The sequence below is a fragment of the Cervus elaphus genome, chromosome 6 (genome assembly GCF_910594005.1).
Source record: "Cervus elaphus chromosome 6, mCerEla1.1, whole genome shotgun sequence".
In the NCBI taxonomy this organism is placed as follows: domain Eukaryota; kingdom Metazoa; phylum Chordata; class Mammalia; order Artiodactyla; family Cervidae; genus Cervus; species Cervus elaphus.
In genome coordinates this window covers 45,697,508-45,710,841 of record NC_057820.1, presented here as the reverse complement: position 1 = coordinate 45,710,841, position 13,334 = coordinate 45,697,508, and the positions used below count along the sequence as shown (strand labels likewise).

Below are 13,334 nucleotides of genomic sequence, written 5' to 3'. Positions count from 1 at the left end.
ATCAAACAAATACATATACAACCATGTCCATAACAGTAGCACTAGTCACCTTTTGGGCAGAAAAAACCTGAATGTCCATCAACGGATGAATGGATAAACAAATTATGATGGTATATCCCTGGTAACTCAGCTGGTAAAGAATCTGCCTGCAATGCAGGAGACCTGGGTTCAATCCCTGGGTTGGGAAAATACCCTAAAGGAGGGCATGGAACCCATTCCAGTATTCTTGCCTGGAGAATCCCCATGAGCCTGGCAGGCTACAGTCCATGGGGTTGCAAAGAGTCGGACACATGGTGTACATGGTGTATATAAAGGAATATTACTCAATCATAAAAAAGAATGAAGAATTGAGACCTATTACAACATGGAGGAACCTTAAAAACATTACGCCAAGTGAAAGAAGCCAGATACAAAAGGTCATATGCTGTATGATTTCACTTACATGAAATAACCAGAATAAATAAATCCACAGAGACAGAACACACACTGTTAGCTGGAGGGAAAGGACAATGGGGAGAAAATGCTCAGTGGGTAAAGGATTTTACTTTTGAGTGGTGAAAATGTTTTTAGAACTAGACAGAGGTGATAGTTGCACAGCACTGTGAATGTACAAAATGCCACTGAATTATTCACTTTATTCTTTTTGGGGGAGGGGAAGGGGGAGCCACATTACAAGGCATGTGGGATCTTAGTTCCCTGATCAGGAATTGAACCCATTTCCCTGCAGTGGAAGCATGAAGCCCTAACCACTGGACACCAGAGAATTACTGGAAGTGCAGAGTCTTGACCATTAGGACCACCAGGGAGTCTCTAAACTGTTCACTTAATAATGAAAACTTAATTTTTATTATGTAAATTTCACTTTGATAAATTATTATTTTGTAAATTTATGAAGGCTGAAAATGGAAACCAAGAATTGATTGGGAGAAAAGAAAACAAATAGCAAAATGAAAGACCTAAATTTAGCCAAATTGATAGTTACAATAAATCTATATGGTGCAAAATTTCTAATTAAAAGACAGAGTGTGTCAGACTGAATAAAAACTGAATAAAAAAAAATCAAGACCTAACAGTGCCTATAAGAAACAAATTTTAAATAATGGCACAATTAAGTTAAAAGTAAAAGAAGGAAAAAGATATGCCAGGCTAACATTAATCAAAAAAAAGTTGGAATGACAATATTAAAACTAGAAAAAGGTATATTGTGGAGAAAAAAATAAAGAAGGTCAATGTCATAATGATAAAGAGGTCAACTCACGGAGTAGACACAAAAATCTGAAACTTATGTACCTAATTACAATGTCAAAAAAAAATAAGAATAAATAGATAAATCTGCAGTTACATAATTACACTCTTAGAGTTTAATATCCCTGTCTTGATAACTAATAGTACTAGACAGAAATTCAGTAAGACTATAGAAGATCTGACATTACTAACCAATTTAATCTAATTGAATTAAAGCACACCACTCCACCCAAAGGAAGATGAAAACACATTATTTTCAAGTGCACAAGGATCATTTACCTAGATAGTTCATATTCTGGGTAATAAAATAAATCTTAAAAAATTTAAAAGGATTCAAAACATACAAAGTATTATCGAACCACAATGAAATTAAACATTGGCAACAGAAAGATCTCTATAAAAGCCCCCCAACTATCTGGAAGCTAAATAAAATACTCCTAAATAGTGCATTGGTTGTAGAAAAAGCCAAAAGAGAAATATGAAAGTAAAAGAAATTGAATGAAAATTAAAACACAACATACCAAATTTGGGCAATACAGCTAAAGCAATACTCAGGAAGAAAAATTTTAACATTAACTATCAAAAGGTCTCAAATCAATGACCTTTGATTCCAACTTTAAAAAAAACTAGCAAAACAAATTCAGAGTAAGAAGAAGAAAGAATAAAAGTTAGAGTGGAACCTACGAAATATTAAACATTAACTTGATAGAAACAATAAAATCAAAAGTTGATCTCTGAAAGTAACAAAACTAATAAACCACTAGCCAGATTGGTCAGGAAAAAAAAGAGAACAAGGAATAAATTAGCAATTTTAGGAATTAAGCAGTTATATTACTAGAGATTTTACAAGTAGTAAAAGAATAATGACTATTATGAACTGTATGAAAATTCAACAACTCAAATAAAATAGACAAATCCCTTGAAAAATAGAAACTATGAGGCTCAATGAAGATAAAGTGGGTAACCTGAAAAGTTCCATATATATTAAAGAAACTGAATTTGTAGTTTAAATAATTCCAACAAAGAAAATTACAGGTCCAGATGGCTTCACTGGTGAATTCTCCTAAAACTTAAGAAGGAAATAATGCATTTTCTGAACAAACTCTTTCAGAAAACTGAAGAGGAGAGAACACTTCACAACTCATTTTGTGAGCTATCACTACCCTAATGCCAAAATCAGGTATTATGAGAAAAGAAGACTACAGAAAAATATCTCTCATGAGCAGACAGAGGACTTCTAAACAAACTTGAAGTCTAAAAGTTCAATCAATTCCACATATCTTTAAACGAAAAATAAGAAACTATATAACCACTCTAAAGAAGCAAAAAAGGTATCTGACAAAATCCAACATCTATTCCTGATGCAAACTCTTCACAAAGCAGTAGAATAAAACTTCCTCATATGACAAAGAACGTCTATAAAACCCCATATGATATGGAATGATAAAAATGTGAATACATTCCCCCTAATATCAGCAATAAGACAAGGACATCTATTCTCATTACTTTTTTTTTTTTTTTTAATTTTTGGCTCTGCTGGATCTTTGTTGCTTCACAGGGACTTTCTCTAGTTGCACCAAGTAGGGGCTACTCTTTGTTGTGGTGAACAGGCTTCTCACTGCAGGGGATTCTCTTTTGAAGAGCACAGGCCTAGGCATGGGGGCTTCAGTAGCTGCAGCACGCGGGCTCAGGAGTTGCCGCACACGAGCTTAGCTGCCCGAGGCATGCAGAATCTTCCCGGACCAAGGATGGAAGCTGTGCCCCGGCATTGGCAGGCAGATTCCCATCCACTGTGCCACCAGGGAAGTCCCTGTTCTCACTATTTCAGTCAAAGACTTTCTGGAGATTCTAGTCACTGCACTTAGAAATAAAAAAATTAAATCCAAAGCAAAGTAGTAGTAGTAGTAAAAATAAGAGCAAAAAAATCAATGAAACTAAAAACAGAAAAATGGAAAAAAATCAGGACTTAAAGGAGTCCATGTACATCACTCCTATTCAATATTTTACTGGAAATTCTACCCAATGAAAAAAAGAGAAAAAGAAATAAAAGGCATACAGATTAGAAAACAAGAAATAAAACAACATGGTTATCTATGTAGAAAATCCCATAGAATCTATAAAAGTATTCCTGAAATACAGTAAGGTCATAGGACACAATGCCAATATACAAAAATCAACTACATTTTTTATGTCTGGCAATGAACAGCTAGAAATCAAAATTTTTAAAATACCATTAATAGCATCAAAAACAGAGAAACATATACACATAAAGCTAATAAAAATATGTGCATGATCTGTATTCTACACAAAAAATTAGAAAATATTGATGAAAAAGAAATCAAAGATCTAAATAAATGAAGAGGTATAACACATTCCTGGTTTTGAAGACTTGTTAAAGATGTCAATTTTCTCCAAATTGATTTATAATTTCAATCCAATCAAAACTGCAACTTTTAAAAGACAATCTGATTCTAAAATCTGTGTGGAAAATGAAAACAGAATAGCAAAAACAATCTTGAAACAGAAGAACGAAGTTTAGAAGACTTGTCCTACCTGATTTCAACCCTTACTGTAAAGCTGTAAGGCACTAAACTACACACACACACACACACGTGTTGCTTACAATACTTTATAGTTCTATGGTAGTAGTCCAGTATAGCACCCTGTACTATAGGATAGCACATACATAGTGGACTACTATACAGTATAGTAGTCCAGTACTACAGCGGGGCTTCCCTGGTGGCTCCATGGTAAAGGATCTGCCTGAGAGCTCAGGAGACTCAGGTTCAATCCCTGGGCTGGGAAGATAGAGGGAAACAGCAATCTACTCCAGTATTCTTGCCTGGGAAATCCCATGGACAAAGGAGCCTGACGTGCTCCAGTCCATGGGGGTGCAAGAGTCAGACATGACTTAGCAACTAAACAACAAATAGTACTATAGCAAATACATATACTATAAAGCTATCAAGTATTACAAATGAGACCACATGGTACATGGTATTAAAATCAGGACAGACACACAAAAATCAATAGAACAGAACAGAGTCCAGAAATAGATCCACGTAAATATGGTTGACTGACTTCTGACAATATACAATGGCAATTTATGGGAAAAGGATACTTTTTTCAACATATCATCCTGGAAAACTTGAAGTCATATGTAAAAAATGAATTTTGACCTGTATCTCACATATATATAAATATGGATTCAAAATGGGTCATAAAACACAGAAAAGATCATAGGAGAAAAATGTGACCCTAATTTAGGCAAAGAATTCTCAGATATGATGACAAACACACAATTTTTTAAAAATTAATATACTGGCCTTCATCAAAATAAAAAATGTTTGCTCTGCTAAAGACATTAAGAGAATGAAAAAACAATTACAGACTAGAAAAATATATTTGCAAGTTAAATACCTCACAAAGGATGTCCTTCAATTGGTAAATGGATAAAGAAATTGTAATATATCCATACAAGAGAATGCTTCTCAGATTTCTACATATCGGTTCTGTTCTATTGATTTCTCTGGGTCCATCTTGAGTTTAATACCATGTGGTCTGATTTATAATACTTTATAGCTTACTTTGTCTTATTTTGTAAGACAAAAAGGGCAAATAAAATAATAAATAAAAGGTTAAAAATCCCTGCTTTAAATCCCACCCCCATCTGACAAAGCATCCCTTTTTTCAGGGCCTCTAATACCCTTCATATACACAGGAAGGGTCCCCCTCTCCAATTATGTAACAGCCTGTACCCATGACGGGGAAACAGTTTTTTAACCAGTAATCATTATCTGTTTATGCCTAGTGGACAGCAGAGTCCATATAAAATTAAATCATAAACATATATACAAGAAAGACTTCAGAGGTAATAATACAAAGTTGAATGAAATGTACTTTCTGAAAGTACAGACTGAAATAACCTAAAAAAGTCAATCTACCTTATGTCTCAAATAAGAAAAAATTCAGTGAAAGCATCCAAAATATGATCTTGTTACTAAGAATGCATGGAGAAGGGTAGGAAGTTTCTTTTTGTTTTCTAAATCCTACACTGTGCACACATTACAATATCTTGTTTATTCATTAAAAAAAAAATAACTGTTTCAAAGGTTTCTATAGCAATAATACTCTTTAATTCCTTGGATTAAATAACAGCAACCAACCAAGCAAGGGAGTTACAGCAGTCATGCAAGCACGGGAAACGCCCGAAGAGCAGGAGGGAGCGAGGAGATCTAACTACAAGAGCCACAAACTCAACTGTGCGTGCAGGAAAAACCAGAGTTTCTTCTTTTAATCTATGGTAGGAAGATGATCTGGTGAGTACTATATGGGGGGAGAAAAGAAATATTCTTGGACCATAAAAAATTAAATATTACAATAGCAATTCTATTACAAGGCAGTATCTACTTCCTATCAATAAAATGCACTAGTTAAAAACCTTTTCCAGTAGAATATACATCTTATTTTGTAAGACAAAAAAGGACAAATAAAATTTGCTTTTCTATATTTCTTATTATTTGATGACAAAATGAAATGTAGCCACACAAAATATTCATTCATTTCCAATGTATTTCATTTTTATACATATAATTACCATAATTTTTTAAAGCTTTATAACAAAAAAATGTAACATTCAATCTGTACTAATTTGCCATACCTCTACCCACATCTTGGAAATTTTTTATTATAAGCAGTCAAAATTATTAGTCTTTAGATCATTTGTTTGCCTTCCCTGGTGGCTCAGTCAGTAAAGAATCCATCTGCACTGCAGGAGACCTGGGTTTGATTCCTAGGTCAGGAAGATTCCTTGGAGACAGAATGGCTACCTACTCCAGTATTCTTGCCTGGAAAATCCCACAGACAGAGGAGCCTGGAGGGTTACAGTCCATGGGGTCGCAAGAGCCGGACACGACTTAGCAACTAAACCACTACCATCAGATCATTTTTTTTCAGATTATAAGATTACTATTTCATCACAGGAAACTTGTAAAATAACAGCAACAAAAATTCTTTCAATAAAAAGAGAAAGTCAAATTTTCCATAATTTTAACAAATAAAAACAAGCACTGTTGCCATTTTTTTCTGAGGTACTATCTTATAGATCAGTACTAATGCTATTAATCAATATTTATTAGACTTACTTTGAACTACTCATCTAAAACCTTTACAAACACTATTTCATCCTTACAACAGTCCTATTCAGTAGGGAAGTAAATATTGCCATTTTACAGATATGTCAACTAAAGTTTAAAGAGGTTAGGAAACACATTCGAGGTGGTCACAGAGATAAGTGGCAGACCTTAATACAAATTTCCAATTACCACCATCAATGGATATATAGATAAGGCTGTACTCTACTCTAACGTAATGTCTTACATCATAAAAATTATTTTTAGATGGCTATTGAATATAACAGTATATGGTCAATCAATCACTTACTTCTCTACTGGATCAAATTATTTTTGTATATTATTCAAAAGAGTGACTCATTCAATACAAAAAATAAAAACTAGAGGGTGCAAGATTTCGCTTGTCTATTTCTAAATTTAAATTAAAATATATAATTCAACTTACTCTTTTACTGAGGCAAATCACTGGCCACATACTGCAACCTAAAGTGCAGCAGCAACAAAGGCAGCCACAAAGCAGCCAACGTACATTAACAGGAAGGTTCTTCTTAAGACAACTGTTAACTCTGTTGATGCTGGCTTTAAATTCTTCAGGAGCTACCTAAAGAAAAATTTTAAGAAATAACAATACTGAAATATTAATGTCAATAAACATGTCTCTTTAACATAAATTTTCTTCTAATTTGTTAGGAAAAGACTATTTTTGAGGTATATAAATAATGTCTAAATAATTGACACTCACTTTTCCAGTTAATGAAGAGGGGAATTCTGATTCAAATTTGTTGCTCAGTCCAAATCTGTTTTAAAAAAAAGAGAAAAATATGTTATTATATGCCACTGTTGCAAAAAATAGACCATGTAACTTAGTAAAAGGTCAAGTAAATAAGAGCACAACTTTATACACAGAACAACAATGGAAGCTTAAGACATTATAATTAGCAATTTATGAAATGCAAAAAGCAATTTTGCAGCTGAATCAAAACTTTTATACAAAAGGTTAAGAATATATAAAGAAACCACTTTTTTTGGAGTTATCTTTGTGAGCCAAATATTAATGAAACGGAAAACAACACAACTGTCCAATTTTGTCAAAATTACTAAGATTCTTCCAATTAAGTAACAGAAAGCTAAAATCTCTGCTATTAATTACTCTTTAGGTCAAGAGCATTTTGTTAATACTCAACAAAGTAGTAACTACTCTAAGAATGCAAATAACATTTTCTAAGAACAGCATATCTACACTGACTATTATACCTAGAGAATGTTAAAAATATTTGGAACAACGTGGCTACTTTAACTTTCAAATACTAAGACATCTGCTACACATATTTCCAAAGAAATGAAACCAAGGTAGTACATTTTAACATCTTTAAGCTTTTAAATGTTTGCACAGATCTTGAAGGTTGACTGGGCACTTGACTATTTCTTAGCATAAGTTAGCAGGAAAGGAAAAAAAAACATAGACACATTGGTAACAGCAGATTGCACCCTGGAAATAAAATTGAGATGCTTATATATGATAATTTTTACTGGATTCTGGAGCCAAATCTTTCTTCCAGTTTTACTGAGGTTTACTTGGCATATAAAACTGTATTAGTTTAAGATACACAACCAAATGATCTGATACATGCGACACTGTGAAATGATTACCACAGTAAGTTCACTAGTTCATATCCATCACCTCACGCATTTTTTTTCTCCTGTGAAGAAAATGGTTAAAATTCACTGTCTTAGCAACCCTTGAATACACAAGACTGCATCTTAAATAGCTGGCACTGATAAGAGGGATTCCCTGGGATATTCTATATGAAAGAGCTGGCCAGGGTTTCTGACTCAACCATCAGGGAAGCCACAGAGAGAAATCAAGTAGGTGGTCTGTGTTAAGGCAGTAAGGGGTGGTGGAGACTGGCCAGGTATTGTGTGACTGTAATGAGTCAGATCTAGCTGACTACTGTCACACTAGAATGCAGGCCTACCCTTGACAGTCTGTATGACTTTCTTCTAGGAGGAGCTAGAAAACCAGACCTCTATGCAAAATTTCCCACGTTTAAAATAGTGTGCAAGTCAATCACAGCACTTCTGTGGGTCAGGCTGTCATTTGTATCATGACCTAGACTTCTCCACAACATCTAGATGGTGGCATCAAAGACCATCCTATCATCATCTTAAAGTACTTTCAAAAATTATTTAATAGTAGCATTGAAATAACATCAATATGTCCTTATGAACAATGGATACTATTTATGAAAAAAACTACAATACAATTACCTAGGTCCAAGACAAAGTTCTCTTCACACTAAACATAAACCATTACTATTTAATATAACTCTGGTATTGATGACATTGTCTTTCCAAGACTCTGAGCTAAACCTATTTTTTAATACGGGGGCCTCAGAACAATGTGATTCTACTTGAAATTGCCCCTATAGATAATTCACCTCCAACTGCAAAGGTCCTAGCACGAGGAAAAGGTGTACAGGGCTTGCTGATAGTTCTGAGGTCTAGATAACGGACTTCCTTTTCATCTATTTCTCTTAGAGGAGCTATAATTCAACAAATGTTTGCTGAGTATTGGCTTCTAAATTATACGTTTCCATCTCTTGTGTCATCTCCTTTTGTGTGACGACTTTCTCCTTTAATCAATAGGTTTCATTTCAATCACGTTTATTAGTGCAATTAACCATCTCCTTCCAACTGATTTTGAAATTTTTTTAGAAAAGCAACAATCAGATACCTCCAAGTCTTCTAAAGATAAGTGTCTTCCCCTACCATCTTCAGCCATTAATATTTAATATATTTAAATAGTTAAAAGACTATTTTATCAAATACCAGTAGTTTGCCAGGTAATATGCTATGTTGGAGGGAGCAGTCCAGCATGAGTATAAACATCAATTTCCTTTCTTTCCCAAGACTGGATAGTCCTTACAATAGGGTTGAGTGGCTGGGTGTTGATGCTTTACCCAGGGAGCACTACCAGCTAACTGCCCTGATGTTCCTGTAAGTCAAGGTTCCTTTTAAGTCAGGCTAGTGATTATTCTTCTGAGTAAGAGCTAGCAGTTACAAGGACTTTCCTTAGGCACTCCCCTCTTCAGTCATACTTTTGATGTGTCTTAAAACAGATAGTAACCCTCCTTCTTTCTTCATCTCGCCCCCAAAAGAATAATGTGTTCACAATAGATAAGAGTGCTTAGCTCTGCCACCAGCCGTTAACTTGGTGCCAATGCTATTTCCATTTTGCCTCACTTGTGGTTTCCCACCTTCTGAACAAGAATACCTGTAAAGAGTGTCAAAAAAATACTGCTGTTGAAGAGCTCGGAGTATCACCAGCCCACAGGAGTGAATCCCAACAGCAATTTGCTTTCCTTTTAAAAGTCTTAAGACGACATTTAATTTGAATCAAGTACTTCATGATTACAGGCAGATCAAGCCAGGATAACCAGGCACCCTTTCCATTTGTACTCTGCTATATTTAAACATTTGGTGTCAGGACTTCTTTGCTCTCTTAAACCCTTGAGGACTTCACTGAACTTAAGTTTATGTGATTTATATTTATCACTATTTTGGATTATACATTAGAACTGAAACCCCTAAAACATTTAAAATATTTTTTCATAAATGAGTCCACTATATGCTAATGAAAATGTTTTTATGAGAAATATTTTTCAAAGCAAAAAACTTTAATGAGATCGTCACACATTTCTTTAATGTCCAACAGCTGGAGAGAACTGAATTTCCACATCTCCTTCTGCATTCAGTCAGTAGTAACATGCTCTTTTGCGTGCATGAGTGCTCAGTCGTGTCTGACTCTGCAACTCCATGGGCTGCTGCCCGCCAGGCTCTTCTGCCCACAGAAATTTTCCAGGCAAGAATACTGAAGTGGGTTGCTATTTCCTACTACAGGGGATCTTCCCAACTCAGAGATGGAACTCATGTCTCCTGCATTGGCAGACGGATTCTTTACCACTTGAGCCACCAGGTAATCCCCCATGCTCTTTTGGTTAATGCTTATAAAGAAAATTGAGTTTCATCAGATATGTAGTTGGAAAATTGTGTATATTCTAACAACAGTTGACAAGTGGTAGCTTATTAAGAATTTTTTGCAAGGCAGAAAAAAAAATTTTATCAATGAACTTTTAATACTCTCTTAAATTAAAATCCACTGTATATCTTTTTTTTTATTAGCTTTTTTTTTTACCCATACCTGATTCTATAAGTTCATATATCTGTACCTTGAAAAACATGGTAGATTAAGTGATGCAGATTTCCAAATGTTGATACACGTCATTGTGTGATATCAGAATCATCACACCGTAACTACCAATCTCATCAAAAGTTTTGGGAAGTTGTCAAGCTCACAGTGGCAGATATAAGCTTTCCAAAAATTCTAATTTTCATCTGAAAGCTGGAATTATTGACAACAAATGCTATCAACTGTTCTACCTGAAGTGAGTCTTGCTTTACTTAAAAAAAAAAAAAAAAAGAGGCGGAATAACCAGCACTATATAAACAAAAGAAAATGGTTGCTTTAATATAAGCTACCATTTATACCTTAAAAACTAACTTCAAAGCATATTACTTTAATAGATGACTTTTTCCCTAGCTTTGAACGTTGCTGTTGGAGACAGGCAGTAGCTGTGGATTTTAACAAGTGTCCTTCGTAGCCATAAGCAATAAAAGAAGAAGGAAAAATGCAGGGAAAAGTTATAAAGGGTAACCACAAGGAAAGAGAGAAGAAACAAAGAAGAAAGTGAAGACTGACAAAGTGTTATCAACAACTGTCTTAATTACCATTCAATACTTACTACCTATCAGTCCATTAGATGTTTGAAGGAAAATGTAGACATATGCTGCATCTAGGTGGAGATGATGGAATTCCAGTTGAGCAATTTCAAATCCTTAAAAATGATGCTGTTCAAGTGCTGCGCTCAATATGCCAGCAAAATTGGAAAACTCAGCAGTAGCCACAGGACCGGAAAAGGTCAGTTTTCATTCCAATCCCAAAGAATGGCAATGCCAAAGAATGTTCAAACTACCACACAATTGTACTCATCTCACACACTAGCAACGTAATGCTCAAAATCCTCCAAGCGAGGCTTCAGCAGTATGTGAACCATGAACTTTCAGATATTCAAGCTGGATTTTAAAAGGCAGAGGAACCATAGATCAAATTGCCAACATTCACTGGATCATTGAAAAAGCAAGAGAGTTCCAGAAAAACATCTACTTCTGCTTTATTGACTATGCCAAAGCCTTTGCCTGTGTGGATCACAACAAACGGTGGAAAATTCTTCAAGAGATGGGAATACCAGACCACCTGACCTGCCTCCTGAGAAAACTGTATGCAGGTCAAGAAGCAACAGTTAGAACTGGACATGGAACAACAAACTGGTTCAAAATTGGGAAAGGACTACGTCAGGCTGTATATTGTCACCCTGTTTATTTAACTTATATGCAGAGTACATCATTCAAAATGCTGGGCTGGATGAAACACAAGCTGGAATCAAGATTGCCAGGAGAAATATCAATAACCTCAGATATACAGATGACACCACCCTTATGGCAGAAAGTGAAGAGGAACTAAAGAGCCTCTTGATGAAAGTGAAAGAGGAGAGGGTAAAAGTTGCCTTAAAACTCAACATTCAGAAAACTAAGATCATGGCATCCAGTTCTATCACTTCATGGAAAATAGATGGGGAAACAATGGAAAACAGTGAGAGACTTGATTTTGGGGGGCTCCAAAATCACTGTAGATGGTGACTGCAGCCATGAAATTAAGACACTTGCTCCCTGAAAGAAAAGCTATGCCAACCTAGACAGCATATTAAAAGCAAAGACATTACTTTGCCAACAAAGGTCTGTCTAGTCAAAGCTATGGTTTTTCCAGTGGTCATGTATGGATGTGAGAGCTGGACTATAAAGAAAACTGAGTGCTGAAGAATTGATGCTTTTGACTGTGGTGTTGGAGAAGACTCTTGAGAGTCCCTTGGACTGCAAGGAGATCAATCAGTCCATCCTAAAGGAGATCAGTCCTGAATATTCATTGGAAGGACCGATGCTGAAGTTGAAACTCCAATACTTTGGGCACCTGATGCGAAGAACTGACTCACTGGAAAAGACCCTGTTGCTAGGAAAGATTAAAGGCAGGAGGAGAAGGGGACGACAGAGGATGAGATGGCTGGATGGCATCACTGACTCAATGGACATGAGTTTGAGTAAGCTATGGGAGTTGGTGATGGACAAGGAGGCCTGGTGTGTTGCAGTCCATGAGGTCACAAAGAGTCGGACATGACTGAGCAACTGAACTGAGCTGAGCTACATCTACATCTATTCCTATTACCTGAAAGATTTTGTCCTGAATCACTGTTAAAATAATCATTGCTTTAGAAGTGATAAAAAATTTAAACTGTTTTCAAAGAATGGCAAGAAGAAACTGGCACATCAAACTTAGCCTATTTTACTCTTATATATTACAAGTTTACAATCTACTAGGACTTGCAGAAAAAGAGAATTCATTCAAATCAAACTATTGAGCACCTTCTATGTAACATTTCATGATCACAAAGTCCTACAAAGGAAGGCTTGCATAGCTTTTTAAAATTTCTTTAAGGAAGAAGGTATTTATGAGGACTATTTTTAGCTTTTGCTTGTGTGTGGGGGTGGGGGATGCAGTGGATTTTAGTCCCCTGACCAGTATTGAACCTGGGCCCTTGGCAGTGAAAGTGCAGAGTTCTAACCACTTAACTGCCAGGAAATTCCTCCAATTCTTACTTTTTTATAAATTGAGTTAATTTTGAAAGTTCTTAGAAGTTCTTATAATACACCTGGTGAAGTTCTGCAAAGGGACTGAAACTTTACACCTCAGTCTAAATGGAATCTTGAAATAGGCTTCTTTTCATGTCACGGTCTCCTCGTTCCTAATCTACAGCCAAAACTCAGAGTAAGTGAGTCTAATCTGCT

General features: G+C 35.4%; 1 protein-coding gene across 1 annotated transcript in view; it reads right to left on the bottom strand.

Moving 5' to 3' along the window:
• The window catches only part of CHIC2 (cysteine rich hydrophobic domain 2), a 55,380-nt gene that overhangs the window by 20,006 nt on the left and 22,040 nt on the right, over positions 1 to 13,334 (bottom strand). Inside the window, exons 2-3 of the mRNA XM_043906783.1 lie at positions 7,120 to 7,174; positions 6,823 to 6,978 (exon numbers count right to left, since the gene is read on the bottom strand). Coding sequence (XP_043762718.1) covers positions 6,823 to 6,978; positions 7,120 to 7,174 — 211 coding nt within the window. The remainder of the gene's footprint in view (positions 1 to 6,822; positions 6,979 to 7,119; positions 7,175 to 13,334) is intronic.